Source organism: Bemisia tabaci, chromosome 9 (assembly GCF_918797505.1).
Source record: "Bemisia tabaci chromosome 9, PGI_BMITA_v3".
Classification (NCBI taxonomy): Eukaryota; Metazoa; Arthropoda; class Insecta; order Hemiptera; family Aleyrodidae; genus Bemisia; species Bemisia tabaci.
The window spans coordinates 23,381,475-23,399,125 of NC_092801.1; the positions used below are offsets into that span (position 1 = coordinate 23,381,475).

Here is a 17,651-nt window from a genome sequence, read left to right on the forward strand (position 1 = left end):
TCATACGGCGTTCTTCCTTAGCACGGCAGAGTAGAAAAGCAATCTGCGTGTAGGGTTGCCTCTTTAAAGACCTGTAAGTAGAATTACGATTTTTGTTTTAGAATAAAATCAGTGTCGGAATTTTCGCAGTACAAAAACGACGTGCACGGTTCACGATAAGGACAATAATGTGTTGAAAAACTCGAATGAATAAAAGAAACGCGAGCAATTCCTGGTATTTAGCGAGTTAAGTGATCATTTAAACGACATTCGTTAATGTTTTTGCTCGGTTCGGAGCGAAAATTTGAAATTAAGGCTGTTACCCATGTCAATTGAGCTCAAAAGTACGGAAGCATTCATTTGCGTGGGAATGCCTTTGATCGCTGAGATCCGACCCATTGTGTACAGAAGTGGAGCCCTGCTCTGTTTGAAGAGCGTGTGACATTCAGTGACTTTGTACCTGCACCGTAGATAAACTGTTTTGTTGGTGTCGTTGCCAAGTTCAAATGAAAATTTTCCTGCTTTCCCTTTGGAGCGTATTTTTTATCAAACACTCATTCGAAGTCTGACAACCCGTCTTGTTGGGGTAAGTAATTAAACTCTGAATTAATCAAGCTCATCAAGGGGATGTATTTCACTTCAAACGCATCAAGACTCATTGAATTTGAGACGGTGGCATGACATGTGTCGAACGTGCATGGATATCAAATTTTGACGTGCGTAAAAGCATCATACCAGGTGAAAATTTGGAAGTTAGAATGAAAGTTATTTCCGCATATAATAATTGAGGGGCTTGGAGGACTAGACGCGTAAGTGCGATTTTTTTTTTAAAAAAATTGAGATATTAAACGTTTCTACGGATCTGCTGGATGTTTCCTTGGAAGTTTAAAACTACCTAGTGCGACACCAAATAATAATAAAAAAAAAATGATTCAAGCGAAATTAGTCTTAGTGCATACTCTGTGAAAAATTCGCTCCCTAATGCCAAATTTATAAGCATCAGAAAGCCAATTTGAACTTTCTGTCCACCATAAAGATCCATGTGATTTCGAAGCTTCACACCGAAGAAAAATCTCGGCGTTTTTACCAAGGTCCGTTGGTACCTTTACCATCTCACTTTTTTTTAACAATGGACCACTAGATAAGGTACGAATTTCAGCATTCTGATACATGTTTCTTAACAAAAATTTTACGTAAAACACGATGCACACAACGAAAATTACCGAAATTAACTCCTTACGAAGATATTTAATGATTCTTAATGCGTGAATTCAAACCACCCGCTCATGAAAACTCAATGCTCTACGTGATTCACATCGCGCACCAAACGTTTATCATGACAGTCTCTGCGATATAAAAATCTGGCAACCTCAATATTGACGCTTTGGCTCAGTTATAGCAAATTGCTAATATTTTGAACAACACATGATGGGAAATGAACATTGCTCGATTGAGAAGCTTGTTGAAACCGTTGTAGTGGGCGATTTGACTCACGTAGAGTTTTGAGTTTCTTGTGAGCGGCAGTTCAAATTCCTCGTAATCAATGTGAAATGAAAACGTTAATATCTTCGTTAGGAGTTGGTTTCCGTAATTTTCGTTGTGTGAATCGTTTTTTACGTGAAATTCTGGTTAAGAAACATGTATCAGAGCTCTTAAATTCGTACCTTGTCTAGTGGTCCATTATTGGTAATTTTACAAAGACAGACTGGTAAGCTTACCTAAAAACCGGTATTATTACTGTTTTTTTTTCAGGTAAGAATACCACTTTTATTGGTACCTAATCAATTCCCGGTAACTTTGCGATGTTATCTCGGTAATTCTACCACAGTCGATAAAAAATATTGGCGTTTTTACTGGGGTCCAGTAAAATTACCGAGAGTCAATAATTTTACCGAGATTTCTCGGTAAAATTACCAATTCCATAAATGGTAATTTTACCAAGAAAAAACTAGGATCAAATAAAACCCTGAATTTTTAGTAATTTTCCCCTCTTCTTAGTAAATACACCGATATTTTTTTTTTCAGTGCAAACATGTATTTCTCGAAGTAGCATAAACTGCAGTTATGTGGTTTGTCCTGCAATCACCTCAATCCGAGTTTGGATTATTCCCTAAAATTTTAAACGTTGACAACGCACGATTTAAAAAGTGAAACGTTGAAACTGTCCTGGAATACTGTTTTTCTAAGATCTCCTCTGCAGAGTGTCCATCGAATATCCATAAAATGAGTCAACTAGATGGGTGGCTGCTGCGGATTTCGATGCAATTGCGCAATTTGCCGCAAAGCTGATTTTCGCTATTTCCTTCACGTTCCGAAAACTCATATCCATTTCTCAGTTTTATCATCCTTTCCGTTTTCATGACTGACCCCGGATGCATGATGATTTCATGTACTTTCATCGCCCGCATCTATGCATTCTGCTTGGCTATCGGATTTCAAAGTCTTACTTTACTTTACTTGGATCGCAAGTAAACAGGAATCGAGCAAATAAAGGGAATATGCAATTTATTAGACAAGTAAGTTTTAAATATTAATGTGGCATAAAATTGCAAACATTGCGCCTAAGAAAGCAAGGAGTTATCTTGGTTGTTGGTTTACTTTCCGTAATCACAAATCGAGGATAAATCAATAAACTTAGCAGTCTCTAAAAATTGGGGAAAAAAGTGAATATCGATGATCTTTCCTCGGGCTATTCACTGCGTTTCTCACAGATTGACCGATGCTGATATCAATTACTATTCCAAAAAGTTTTTTTTTCCCCCGAAGTAAATGGTCGAAGTTCGAAGTAAAAAATGGACAGATTCGTCGCTTGGCTGACAAAAGGGCGTAACTACAATTTGAGATGAGCCCGAAAAAGCATTGAGTCAGATATGGACAATAGGGCTCATCGTCGAGTGTATTTACGCGCTTATGTCAGGAAGGCTGCGGAATATAACAGTATTTTACATTATCTGCTACTCTCTGTTAGAAGATTTACCAGTCTTTTTACCATCTAGCTTATCTTTAACTGTCTATGGGAATTTCACCAAATCGTGTCAGGGAAATCAGGGAATCGTCAATTCATGCGAAATTTCATTTTATAAATTCCGTGGCAACCCTGTAAGATCTATTTTTCCGCGGACGCCCATATTTGAAAAAAATATATAGTTTATAGTTTAAAACTTTTATAAAATTATATTTATACAGAAATATAACAGTATAAAAGTTTGGCAACATTTATACTGAGCAGCGTCCATGTAATACGCCAATTTACTCGTCCAACAGTGCCGGACGCACAGCATTCCCCGTGTCGACAATTGAATTTTAGCGAAGCACGAACGTTAAATGCAGGTCCATTTCACTTCCTTTGTGTTTCCTTTGTTTCTCCCTTTTTTCTCGGTTTTCAAACTTCCCAGCGTCAAAAGCGGCGACAACATCAAAGTGCTGAGAGCTTACCAATCAACACTTCTTCGTTTTCCCCTCTCGCTTGCTCCTTTGTCGTTAATCTTCGGGAAACGATCATACTCTCAAGATGATCACACTAAAATCAAACTTCCGCGGGGCGTATAAAAAGCTCGATTATGTGCATCGTAAAATGTTCTTTATTTCCTCGCGATCCTGAAGCGACATGCTCGGTCAAGCAGTTTTTGATGGCTAACCCTCTTGGCTCTTACACAGCGTTTTCAGTTTTAAAGGTATTTTCACGCTTTCAGGTTTAGGGTTGCCACGGTCAGAGAATACCGGAGAAAGCTGGAATTTTTTGTCAGGGAATTTTAAAAATTAAAGGATAACCTGGAACTATCTAGGAAAATGACGAAAGTGTGCGAGGAAAATTGTTAGGTCACCTTTCCCTGCTTTCCCAAATTGCCTTGACAATTCGAACAACAGATTTGGCGTGGAAACCAGTTCAAATTACGTCTTTCAAATGTAATGTGTTAGGAAAATCAGGGAAATGTCACGGAAATTTATTTTCTAAATTCTGTGGCAACCCTGTATTTTCCGTGAAAGCAAACTGTAGTCAGTTCAATACTGCCGTGTTAAAGAAAAATGCCGTATGAACATTCGAGAGTTGCCAAATTTCTCTGGATAAAACATGGATTTTTGAAGAAAGTTATATATTTTTCCTTTAAATTTTCAGATTTCTGAGATTGAATTGCGAACAATACTCTCTGAAAAATTTGACGAAAAATATTCACAATTTTTTTAATGAACCCGGTTTTTCTCGAAGGAAATATGGCAACGTCTGCACTCTGCAGGCTTGCACGGCGTTCTTCCTTAGCAAGGCAAAACAGGTGATACTCCCATTACACGACAACCGTGTTTCTCATTTCGTGCGAAGCTTGTCTTTTGCTCTACTCGCATTTTTTTAAGGGGACTCCATCAAGTTTTTATCGGAATCTGCAGGCTTACGAGTTGTTAACACCAACGTTCGTTAGATCGACACTTACAACACAGCTGTAGACGAAGTCGTCAAATTTTGGGAGGCAGTAATCAATGGTACAACCCGAATGAATAAATTGGCAATCCGATCGCTGATTTTGATAAAAGTTGACAACCCTGTCAATAATCGTTTTTCTCAGTACCTACAGATCGGTTCATCAGAAAATGAGACCATATACGAGAACTGCGGGAGAATGAGTTAGGTTTCATCGGAGGATACATCTAAACTAACTTCGCGGTAGTGCGTGAGGTATCTTGAAAAGTGAAGGCGCGTTGCGGTGATCTGAGCGAACGCACAGACGATATGAGACAGAGACGTTTTATTGTCATCAAAGACCGGCGACGACTCTCACTCAGAGATTGAATATTTCATGAAATTTGCTGGCGTGAATTTTCTCGTGTGAAATTATAATGCTTTTGAATACTTTTGGGAATGCATTTAGGTGGCCGAGAAACGCCTAGAAACAGTGATTCTCGTTGACATGTTTCTCCTCGAGCCTGAAATATTCACGCGTTGCAATTGTTTGCGTTTGGTTTGGAAGTTAGGTTGGGACTAAATTATTTCATCAACTTCCATTTTGTAACCCCCCCCCCCCCCTCGAGTATACACCTGGCCATGGTTTTTGAAGGGCGATAACTCCGTTAATACCGGATGTGGGAAGTTTGTGTGTTGACGGATCATAGCATACTTTCCTGATCAATAGTCTGAAATCATTAAAACAGCCTCTGTGACCAGCGCAAACTAACTCATTGCCGACAGAATTTAGAAATTTATCTGTATTTCACCAGGATTCTCATTTCTCATGATGAGCTCTCACTTCCTCGTGTGATGTTGGACGACACAAAAGATATCCCAGTCTTTTTGCTTTAAAAAAAATCTCAGATGAAATAAAAACACCTGCTTCCCACACGGTCTTATTTTCCTCAATGACATGCACTTTTCCTCCCTCCACGAGATGAAGGTATAAATCCTTTCCCGCCTCCAAAGTATGCGAGCATAGCACCTCCCAGCTCGCACCTCCGGACGGGTTATCCTGTTGGACAGGTTTTCATACAACATTCACAACAAACTGTACCGCTTATTTCTCTCTCTCTTCCTCTCCATGCCCTCCGCCTACCCCTCTCTTTCTCACTTTTCCTTATTTATCATTATTTCTCACTTTTTTTTTCATTTTTGTTGACAGCTTCTCGCCCTCTGTATTCACTTGGAGTTCTGAGGTGAGCATTTGTGGACTGAGGCATTTCATCTCCATTAGAGTACGTGCCCGCGATTTCAATTTCTTTCCAGCCTCGTGCCAGTGGCGTGGCGTGCTTTGCGATATATCGATTGTCATGCCATTTAAACCTATGGAAAAGGATCAATACTCAGGGTGTTCGCAGCGAACACCTTAATAATCGATTCTTTACCATGAATTTAAAAGGCAGAACAATCGATATATCGCAAAGCATGCCACGCCACTGCCTCGTGCACGTTTTTGTGCTCCATTTTTTCCCTATTCCAATTCCCTCTGATTTTTTTGTATCCGCGTGTTCGAACCGCTGTATGAATGCGAATACATGCAAATGAAACAAAGTACTTAATTTTTTTAAGTATTCTTTTATAAACAACGATGGAGAAATTTCAAATTATGAGGATTTATATTATAAAAATATTAAAAATAAGTGAAATTCCCTATTTCATTTCCCCCCGATTTTTTTGTATCCGCATGTTCCGCTATATGAATGCGAATAAATGCAAATGAAACAAAGTACATACTTTAAGTATTCTTTTATAAACAACGATGGAGAAGTTTCAAATTATGAGGATTTATAATATAAAAATATTAAAAATAAGTGAAATTCCCTATTTCATTTCCCCCCGATTTTTTTGTATCCGCGAGTTCAAACCGCTGTATGAATGCGAATAAATGCAAATGAAACAAGGTACATAATTTTTCAAGTATTCTTTTATAAACAACGATGGAGAAGTTTCAAATTATGAGGATTTATAATAAAAAAATATTAAAAATAAGTAAAATTTTCTTTCTAAATACAATCATACACTGAAAAAAATGTGATTGGCTCAATCGTGATAATTCCTGAATTTGCCGCCAAGAATCTTCTTTATCTTGCTTTAAGCTGACTTTTTCTTGATTCAAGAAAAATAATGCTTGGGTTAAGCAAAAAAGTAGCTTATATTAACCAGCAAAATTCTTGATTTAGGAAGAATTACTTCTTGGTGGCTACTTTAAGATTCTTTTTTTTTCCAGTGTACACTGAAAAAAAAAATGTGATTGGCTCAAGCATGATGATACTTGAATTTGCCGCCAATAATTTTTTTTATCATGATTTAGGCTAAATTTTTCTTGATACGAGCAAAAAATGTTCAGATTGAGCGAAAAAGTAGTTTATACTGAGCACAAAAAATTCTTGATTGAAGAAAAGATACTTCTTGGCGGCAAATTTAAGATACCTCTTTTTCAGTGTATTGGTGATTGAAACATAGCAATGGCTAAGGAATAATACCACCTCACTGCAAACTAATGATTTTGCAGGACAAAGAAGAAACTTTGCCATTTTTTTAATTTTGTGGTTAGATTTGCAATTTTTTTATACATTGCAGTGTCTTTCAGCTCTCTCATGTGAAATTTGAAACTAACTAAAAACATCAGCTTACGTATTTAAAATTGGAGGATGCGGCAAAGTTGTGAACTCATTCTTGCCAAAATTGGACGTATTTCTGCTAAACGGATTGGCAGAATGTGGTGGATTATGACGTGAGCCTTGTTATGCGTATATCCGTATGGATCTGAGGACTCATGTCTTGATGCACATAGTTTTCTGTTTAGCAGAAATACGTCCAATTGTCAGTAGGGCGGCATGTTCCTCAGCCTCTCATAGTACTATGTTGACACCGGCATCTCATCAAATAGTATCAACAAGGTGCAAGTTAATAAAGGTTTTTTAAAATTTGTTCACAGATTTTTTTATTAATTTTGCCCATTTACTCACTTTGAATTGGAATTCCGTATGTTTCAGGGGAACTTATGCCACCGGAAAGAGTCCGTTTCTCCGTTGGATGATGACTTCTCGTTACCAGAGAGAAGGGTTCTTACCGGACACATCTACCCCTTCGCAGTTGTTTTGAGGCTGCGGGTTCTACAGGTAACTTTTAAATTTTCACATTTTTTGTGCTACATTTTAGACACAAATTAAAAGGAACGCCTACTTTTGCACGAAAATTGCCACTAATTCAAACTATTTTATGTAAATTGGTCGATAAAATACGTTGGTCATACTGGTTTCATCATTTAGCTAGACGTCTGATGGTCCATTGATGTGTTTTCTGATAAGTAATGGACCATTGAATTGTGTGTGATATGCTACACTATTTTGCCGTGATAATTAAGGAAGAACGCCGTATGAACATTCGAGAGTTGCCAAATTTTCCTTGATGAAACATGTATTTGTGACAACATTCATGCATATTTTTCCTTGACATTTTCAGATATTTTAGATTAAATTGTATACAAAATCGTCTAAAAATTTTGGGAAATAATATTCGCAATTTTCCCAGTAAATTCGGATTTTATTGGAGGAAACTTGGCAACGTCTGAAGGCTCATACGGCGTTCTTCCTTAGCACGGCAGTATTGCAACTTTTCGTGCTCAAAGGATGAGCTTGTTGCATACACTCAAAATTGTAGGCAGGCTGACTTTGCCCGCACCAAGAACTGTCCGACTGCTTGAAGTGGCATGAAATGATTATACTAATCTTTTCAGGTCAACTAAAACATCAAACAAACATCAACGTTTTTAATAAGTGTTACTAATTGAGCGATTTCATAGAAATGACACAATAACCTTCACGAAGGAAACGTAATACCGGATATGCTACTATCTACAACCAATGAAAAGTGCGCAATCAAGCGGTGCGAATAACTGGAGTTTCTCTTCTTTCTCCTCGGCGAAATGGTAGTATTTCTGCCAAACGGAACCATGTGCATTATGACATGAGCCCTGATATGCATATATTCTCATGGGTCTCAGGGCTCATGTCTGAATGCGCATAGTTCCGTTCGGCAAAAGTACGTTCAAATGGGCTTTGAATAAAGATCGCATGAATTAAAATCCGCGCTCAGTGGGGTGAATAAAAATTAAATCGAGCTTGCGAACCAATCTGAAATGCAGAGTAAGTGCAGTCGTTTTATCGAGCGATTATTTCGCTCGGGAGTATCCATCGATAAAAACTGATTTCAAAATTTAATTGGACTCAGTGTTGCAAGATTCGTCGAAAATTCGAAATCACGGTGAAATGAGCTCGATCTTTCGTGAAGGGTTCGACACGAGTCGACAACGGCGTAAAAATGGATCGGTCAATTAGCGGGTGATTAAAGTAATTGAAATTAATCTCGCAAAAATGGTCGAACCGCTCTCTTAGTCTCCGCCCGAGGTTTGCGCTGCGAAAACATTTCATACGACTGCCCAACAATCCTCATAACAATCTAGTAGCGCTCGTATTTCCTAATCTTTTTCCTTTCATTTTCCCCTTAGCTAGCCATTAAAACTTCTCTGCAATCTCACTCATTATGACTGAAAATGAATTCGATCTTTGCTTTAATTTTTACTCGATTATATCATCTAAAATTGCACTCTATTTTAGGTCCTTTGTCTGGACAATGTGCTGCAGGAAAGGACGATTTAGATTCAACGATATTCATCGCTGATTCCACTAAAACTAAATTGAATGGTATTTTAACTTTGCTAAAATACACACGTGCTCTGCGGGATGTATGGGGCTGGTACATACGAGCGTCAGATTTCGGTTTACAAATTCATCGTTTAAAAAAATCAGGCATCAAATTGAAAAAAGTGGAAGAAGAAATCGAGTGTCAACACAGCCGAAAATAGCAGAGACGTATTCGGATCTCGTTCCTCAAGGTGATTCGTCTAGCTCAAGTAACGTGCTCGAACTGGCGTGCGATATATCGCAAAGATTAATTAAAAAATCTCGGCAGATTTTGAATTTTTAGCCAAACAAAGGACGATAGCCCCTGCGCAAGAGCCTAAAGAATCATTCGAAGCCCAAAAATCGGCAAAATTCAGAAAAATCAAAGCAGAATAGTGTTAGGAAAAAAACCTCGCATTCGATACAGAAATTGATAGCTACTTGATTTAAGTAAACTAAGTAAATCTCATTAACTATACGAAGTAACGGTAGATCACGTTTATTATAACGTATTATTATCAAACGACGATTTGTGCACCTTCGTCTAACTATCTCTCGTGCGCAACAGAGACCATTTCCAAGTCCCGCCGAAACTCATTGTCCTCGGTATTCGCGTGCGGCGAACTTGCGAGCAAAATACCGGGGGGCACTTAGTCCCCGACAGAGCCCCACGCATGAAGTTGGGAGCAGAGACATCGGCGACGATAAGTTGCGGAGAAAGACTCGTGTCATCGGACCCGGACGGGAGCGACGACAACGCTTACGGCGTCGCGACGCCGCGAGACCGTGCACACCGACGCCCGCCCCGCGGTCCCCGGGGTCGGTCGCCGGAGAAGATGACGCAACGCGGGACGACGCGGAAAAGTTAGTGCAAGTGCTCCGAGTTGTATTCATATCATGAGATTGCCGAGCATCACTTGAGCTCCTCGAGGAGTCCAGTTCTCCGCACCCAAATCCCGCCTTTGAATCTCAATGAGTCCGCCAGGGTCTCCGGCTTCCGCGCCGGGAGATAAAGACGCGGCGCTGTTTCCACGTGAGCTCTGGAGAATGTGGAGGTAAGGTGATTCGATGGAGGCAATTTTTTGTGTCAGAGCGAAGTGCGATATATCGCATCGATTAGCTCCATAATTTCAGCCACTTGTCATTTGCTTCAAATTTTGAGATCGCACTTCTGTTGTCATGAGACTGAAGAACTCATGTACCAAATATGACAAAGAAATTTCAACGTAATAAAGGCGTGGTTTTTTTAGAGGGAAAATATAGCATTGTGCAGTTTCGATATGAGTATCGAATGCTATATTTTTCCTCTAAAAAAACCGCGCCTTTATTACGTTGAATTTCTTTGTCAAATTTGGCACATGAACTCTTTAGTGTCATGACAACAGAAGTGCAATCTCAAAATTTGAAGCAAATGACAAGTAGCTGAAATTATGGAACAAATGGATGCGATATATCGCATCAATTGGCTCCATTTTTCAGCTACTCGTCATTTTTCTCCAATTTTGAGATCGCAATTCTGTTGTCAGAAGACTGAAGCACTCGCTTACCAATTTTAACAAAGAAATTCAACGTAATAAAGGCGTGGTATTTTTAGAGGGAAAACATCACATCCGATACTGATATCGAAACTGCACTCGAATGCGATATTTTTTCTCTAAAAAAAACTATTCGCCTTTATTACGTTGAATTTCTTTGTTAAAATTGGTAAGTGAGTGCTTAGTAATAGATTCTTTAACATAGCTTCAAATGGATAAATATCGATAATGGACCACTAGACAAGGTACGAATTTAAGCATTCTGATACATGTTTCTGAACCAAAATTTCTCGTAGAACAAGATTCGCGCAACGAAAATTACTGAAACCAACTTCTAACGAAGATCTTAACGTTTTTATTTCACGTTGGTTACGAGGAATTTGAACTGCCCGCTCACAAGAAACTCAAAGCTCTACGTGAGTCAAATCGCGCACTACAACGGTTTCAGCAAGCCTCTCAATCGAGCAATATACATTTCCCACCATGTGTTGTGCAAACTATAAGCAATTTGCTATAGCTGAGCCAAAGTGTCAAGATTGAGGTTGCCAGATTTTTATATAGCAGAGACTGTCCTGATAAACGTTTAGCGCGCGATGTGAATCACGTAGAGCATTGAGTTTTCATGAGCGGGTGGTTTGAATTTACGCATCAAGAATCATTAAATAGCTTCGTAAGGAGTTGATTTTCGTAATTTTCGTTGTGCGCATCGTGTTCTACGTGAAATTTCGGTTGACAAACATGTATCAGAATGCTGAAATTCGTACCTTGTCTATTGGTCCATTGATCATTACGCCTCGCCACTGTTGCCGGATGCCCACGCTTTATACACACGGATTCTCCATGACTGAAAACATCAAAATTACGAGACAACGACGCCCAGTGGAACGAACCAATGGCGAAGTCGGACATGAAACTTGCCACTAAAACTGGCAAATTTTTATGTTTGATTTGTCTGGAGGACCAGTAGATAAGATGCAATGCGGGATATTTAATGATGGGGAAGTTAACAGAAAGAAGAAAAATCTTCACGATCCTTCCAGGATTGCAGGCTCGCGTTCTACACCGGTCGGATAAGACGCTAATATGCGTTTCACGCCAACCGATCGACTGCACTGCGTTTGGCGCAATGCGAGAAGTATCCATGCAGTCTTGTAGGCGCTAATATGCCCTCACGCAGACCGCACTGCTTCGCGCAATGCGTGAAGTATTCCTACTGTCTTGCAGGCGCCAATGTGCGTTTAAGTACCTGCAAATGGGGAAATATCGATAGTCACGCTTCAAGGGAGGGGGGGGGGGTCTTTGCCAGTCAGTATCAAAACATGTTTTTCGTAAATTGTAACCGAAGTGTCCCATTTGCAGAATTCAAACCTGGTGGACGATATAGCTAGGCACCAGTGGAGCACCTAACTTCATCGAAAACTCATGCTTCCCTCTATATCGTGTGGCGAAAGAGAAGCGTTGACAGCAATTCAGCTGCACCTTTATAGTTATTCCTTCACTATCTGTAGTTATTCATATAGAAATTTTCGAATATCGGAAAAAAATTGAGCCTTCATTATCCTCTCTATTCTTAATAAAAACATTTTTAAGACGCTTGATGGAATGATGGACAGGGTGAGGTAGGAGAGTAAGGCGGTCCAAATTTCGAATTCCAAAGGAAGACTCAAAGTTCAGAGGAAGGAGAAAGACATTAAGAATATAGTTTGGCGGGAAATTTTTCTTCGAAACATCGTTTTGTTATTCAATTAAAATTGTTTGCTCATTAACCGCCAACGGGCGATTTCGACGATTTCGCTGGCCGCGAAGCGGCCTTTCGGGGCACACGCCGCCGCGGAGGTTGCGCCGCGTGCGTAGCGGCCAGGAACAGAGCCTCCTTGTAGTGCATATAAATTTCGTAGAGAGGAGAATTTAAATTACTAGGTTTTTACGTTTCTCTTAGACACCCTAACATAGTTCATAGACACTTACGTGTCTGTTGAAATAACATCTGCAAAATTTTTGACAGAGATATTGTTGACAGAGCCAGTAATAAAACAATAAAAAAACCCGTCACTCATCGGACACCAGCGGAATAATCCCGAGTGTAAACAACCGACATCATTATAATTCAAAGATTAAATACACCCTTAATTTCTTTCGCCCGAAGATTCGGGTACGAGCAGAGCCATAAGACTAATTTACGGGCAGCAGTGCAGCAGTATTTCGAGTTATCTTCAAGGAAAATGACGACATTGTCGCAAAATCAACGGAAATTCTACGAATCCTGTGATAGAAACGAGGAGCAGAGTTATCATGCTACGGCAGACAACAGTAAGTGTATTTTCAACTCGAGCCGCAGTTGGCACATAATTCTTAGCGCATGTGACGTAAGGACATACTTGCATTTTAAGTTGAGCCCCTCTTTCAATATATCGCCGTGGCTTTCGGGGCTCAAGTGAAAATGGAGATCTGCCTTTACGTCTGTGGAGCAACGAATTTCGTGCGCTTCGAGGCTCACATCGAAATTTACTTACTGTTCGCTTCCGTAGTACGACACACAGTGGATCGAGTCAATTAGAGAGTTCGGACATGAACTATTTTACTAAATTTGCAAATTTTGATGTTTCTTTCATCACATTTTAAACTTTTAGTGGTGCTTTTAGAAGAAAATTTCACGAGGAAACCAATAGAAGCACTTTTAGAATCGCAAAGTTTTGTATACATGGAGTTATAAGCGCTTAGAGTTTCCAAATTTTATCCGACCTCTCTCCTATTGTCTCGATCCACTGTGCGCCTATCCAACCTGCATACCCCTTCTTCTCCCTATGCCACTTGGTTTCATTTAGCAGAAACACGTCCATGCCATCTCTACCATTCAATAACCATGTCTTGCTCGTTAGGTATATGGCCAATTTACACAGACACTGAGTCACTAACAAAAAAAAAAAAAATAAGCGATCTTTTCTCTCATATTATACACCTAGAGAGAAAATTTCACGAGGAAACCAGAAGAACCACCTTTAGAACCACAAAATTTTATACAAACGGAGTTATAAGCGTTTAAAGTTTTCTAATTTTGTCCGACCCCTCCTATTGACTCGATCCACCGTGCGGCAGAAAGAAGCGCTGCGGCACGACTTGGCAAGAGGAGTCGACTCGTTGTGTAAACTGTCGACGACAAGAATATAAATGGCTTGTTAACATTCCGAAAAATGTATTTCTCTTTCTTTAAAAATAATAAAATGCATCTCCTAATCAAAGAGGGATGAATGGGCGCGGAACCTCCAACGTTGCCGCGGTCGATTATTTTTGAAGGAAAAACGTATTAACTCGCACGAGTAAACGTAAATTTACAATTTAACTAACTTCCATGTCCAAACTTCGCTTGTATCTTCAATAGGAGCTGATTTCCGAACTTTCCGTTATGTGCACGGAAAAAAATGGAATTGCTGATTTAACAATTTTGTAATTAAAAAAGTTCCGACGTGTATTAACGTAGAATTGACAATAAGAAACCACCTTCGTGGTTTAATTAGCTTTCCTCTATTATAGAATGTACTTTTGAAGCATATCGGACATATTTTTAACAATTTAATTGTTTATTCAGCAATCCATTTTTTTCCGTGGTTCACGTAAAATCCTGAGAAGAAAACATTTTACGGAGTGTTTTATTTCCTTCCTTGGTGTGCGGTGCCCCATTCCCCGCCATCGAATCTTGGTAAAATCCTGAAAAGAAAACATTAAACGTAGCGTTCTACCTCTTACCTTGTCGAATGCCCCGTTCTCTTCCATGGAATCTCATTCTCGCGATGGCATAAAGGTACTCCAGGATGAACTAATTGGATTGCATTTTGCAAAAAGGAACCAAGAACATTCCAGTGTCGCTACGATTGTGCAACATTCTTCACCTTGCAAATATGAACTGATCATCTAAACACATTTTATCTTAACTTTCGATAAATTATAAATTCAAGACGAAAACTGCCTTTATACATTTAACTAGGGGGTCTGCCCCCTGGTCGCTACAAGGCCTAAACCCCCAGGGCGCTGGTTGTCATTGTCCCCAAAGGCCGCTTCGTGGCTAGCGAAATTGTCGAAATCGCCCGTTGGCGGTTGGTGAGCAAATAATTTTAATTGAATAATAAAACGATGTTTCTTGATTCTTTTTTCGGGATTCAATCTTGAAAGGGCCACATGCAGCTGTTCATGACTTTAAAGTAAAGACCCACTCTATTAAAACTCTGACCTTTGACATCCCCTTGGTTTCTCCCACCCATCGACCGTCTCACTCCCCTTCTGCCGTGCTAAGGAAGAACGCCGTATGAACATTCGAAAGTTGCCAAATTTTACTGGATGAAACCTGTATTTTTGAGGAAACTTGTACACATTTTCCCTTAAAATGTTCATATAATTTAGATTAAATTGCGAACAAAATTGTCTGACAAATTCGAGGCCAAAAATTTACGATTTTCCCATTAAATTTGCTTTTTATCGAAGGAAATATGGCAACATCTGAAGGCTCATACGGCGTTCTTCCTCAGCACGGCAGCCTTCCTCACCCCGTCCATCGAGCGTCTTAAAAATGATTTAATTAGAATAGAGAGGATTTTTCCCATGATTTACGTAAATTTTTGCGAAGCACATTCCAAGCAACATCGGAACGCTCCGGGTTCCTTTTTGCAGAGTGCGATCCAATTCATCCCGAGCGATTTGAAGAATTACCAGAATTACCCGGTCAAACGACCCGACGGACGAGTAATTAGACTCGAAAACAGCAACAAACACGGTGCGTGGAGCGGCGGCATCCGCGCTCCCCCCGCCCTCGGTGCGGCTGCACAGAACTCTAATTAATTGCAGTTTAATTACTCCTCCGCGAGGCGGCGCAGTTGCATAAGCAGGCTTGAGCCGCGGGTCACGGATGCCGCGGCGGCGGCGGGACGGAAGAATAATGGAACGGAGACGGGCGGGATGTACGTCAGCGGAAATGCTGAGCAAATGTTATAGCGCTCGCTCCCGGCCACGGGGCGTGGAATTGTAAAAATTACACTTCCTCCGCTTTACATTTACTTTAGTTTCGGGGTTGCCACGGTCCGGGAATACCGGGGAAACCGGGGAATGTCAGGGAATTTTAAAAAGTCAGGGAAAACCTGGAATGGAGACGTTGCAATTGTTGCATGTGTGAGGAATTTATATAGTTGTATAGAAAAAAGTGTTCATAGTGCCGATAAAGTGTTAGAAAAATTGTGCAGTATGCTACAACATAGTGTTAACAATTTTTTCCTGACACTCGTTACTTTTCCTGACATATCCAGAGGTTTCCTGACTTTTTAAAATTTCCGATTTTTCCGGTAATCCCTGATCGTGGCAACCCTGATTCTAAAGTAAATGTAAAGCGGAGGAAGTGTAATTTTTACAATGGAGATGTTGCGTGTGTGAGGAATTTGCGATTTGACTGTTGATTCTTGTGTGAAAGTTCGCGAGAAACACGATGGTGCCACTGGTTTTCTCTGAAATCAACTCCCAAGCTCGCAAAAAGCTCTCAAGTTGAGGCCAAAATGAAGGGAATATCCCACGCTATCCTGAGAGTCCACCTCTTCATCAAGACGAACTCTCCATCCAAAGATAGGGAGCAAATACATTGACAGGGCTGCCACTTTATTTGAGGACTCCAAAACTGAAAACACGGCAACCTGCTAATGTATTTGCTCCCTATCTTTGCATGGAGAGTTTGTCTTGATGTAGAGGTGGACTCTCAGGATAGCGTGGGATATTCCCTCCATTTTGGCCTCAACTAGAGAGCTTTTTTTGAGCTTGGGTGTTGATTTTAGAGAAAACCAGTGGCACCGTCGTGTTTCTCGCAAACTTTTACATAAGAATCAACAGTCAAATCGCAGATTCCTCAAACATGCAACATCTCCATTGACCTACGCCCATACGTCAGAGAAGCGACGTTACGTGATGTAATATGTGATAATCTCTCAGAAGTTGTGTTTTCTCCATCTGCCAACCTCAGTCATGAAAATTCAGGCGCATCCGCATAAAAATAAATTAAAGTTCCCAAACACGGGCAAACTATCTCGCTCGTAGGAGAGCAAACCAGAATTGCCCGGAACGAAAACGGAGTTAGTTGTTTAAGACTCCGGCGGTAAAAAGTATTCAAAACTCGGGGCCGTATAGGCGAGGATTGTGTGCCTGGAAGTTTAATTAAGATGAGTGCGGCGTGGCGCGTCGCGAGTTCAAGGGACGAAAACGACGACTCCGGCTCGTGCTATATGCAAATTATCCCTGTTCAGCCGCGATACAAAGTGGCATTGTTGTTCCCTTTTCCTCCCTTTTTTTCACGAGAACTGCAATTAACGAGGTGGGCACGGCGGCGAATTTCGCTTGTGGGATCTCTGTTGCCGCGCGATGAAAAAACTGCTCTCTTGAGCCGTAGAGCTTATGACCGGTGCAGATTCCACAGGGTGCCCTGAATCATAAGCGGAACTAGCTCTTTAAACTAGATAGTCCTTGAATGTCACTGGCATTTCCAATTTAAGTACTTCTGCTTTCGTCAAATTCTGTTAGAGACGCAGTGGTGCCGTTGGTTCTCTAGAATATAACTATGTATACTGCCGTAACATCTATACTATAAGCTCCAAGACCTCCTAATTTTGCGAAACTGGTGACGCTTAGTTCCAGCGTTCTACCGGGCCGATTTTCATGATTTTTGCGGCTGTTGACGGGCAATTGTCTCTAGATAAGCCAACTCTTTTCAGATTTTGAAAATATGGCCCAGGTTTTTTTATATTACGTGGTAAAGTTGCGAATTCTCCCATATAAACAATGTAAATTTATGTGTTTTGTCATAGTTCGTTTGAGCATTCTACTGGGCCGATTTCCATGATTTTTGCGTAAATCGACAGGTAATAGGCTCTAGATGAGCCCGCTCTAATCAGATTTTGGAAAAAGGACCCAGGTTTTTTTAAAATCACGTTATTAAAGTGAGTGAATTTACAGAGTGCTCCGGGACTGCTACCGCTATGCGCGGGA

At 40.3% G+C, this 17,651-nt stretch overlaps 1 protein-coding gene across 4 annotated transcripts in view; it reads left to right on the forward strand.

Annotated features, from left to right (window-relative positions):
* Positions 1-17,651, forward strand: part of LOC109039213 (uncharacterized) — a 289,108-nt gene that overhangs the window by 247,411 nt on the left and 24,046 nt on the right. For all 4 annotated transcript variants that reach the window (XM_072304393.1, XM_072304394.1, XM_072304392.1 and 1 more), the window contains one exon: positions 7,417-7,542. In XM_072304393.1, coding sequence (XP_072160494.1) covers positions 7,417-7,542 — 126 coding nt within the window. The remainder of the gene's footprint in view (positions 1-7,416; positions 7,543-17,651) is intronic.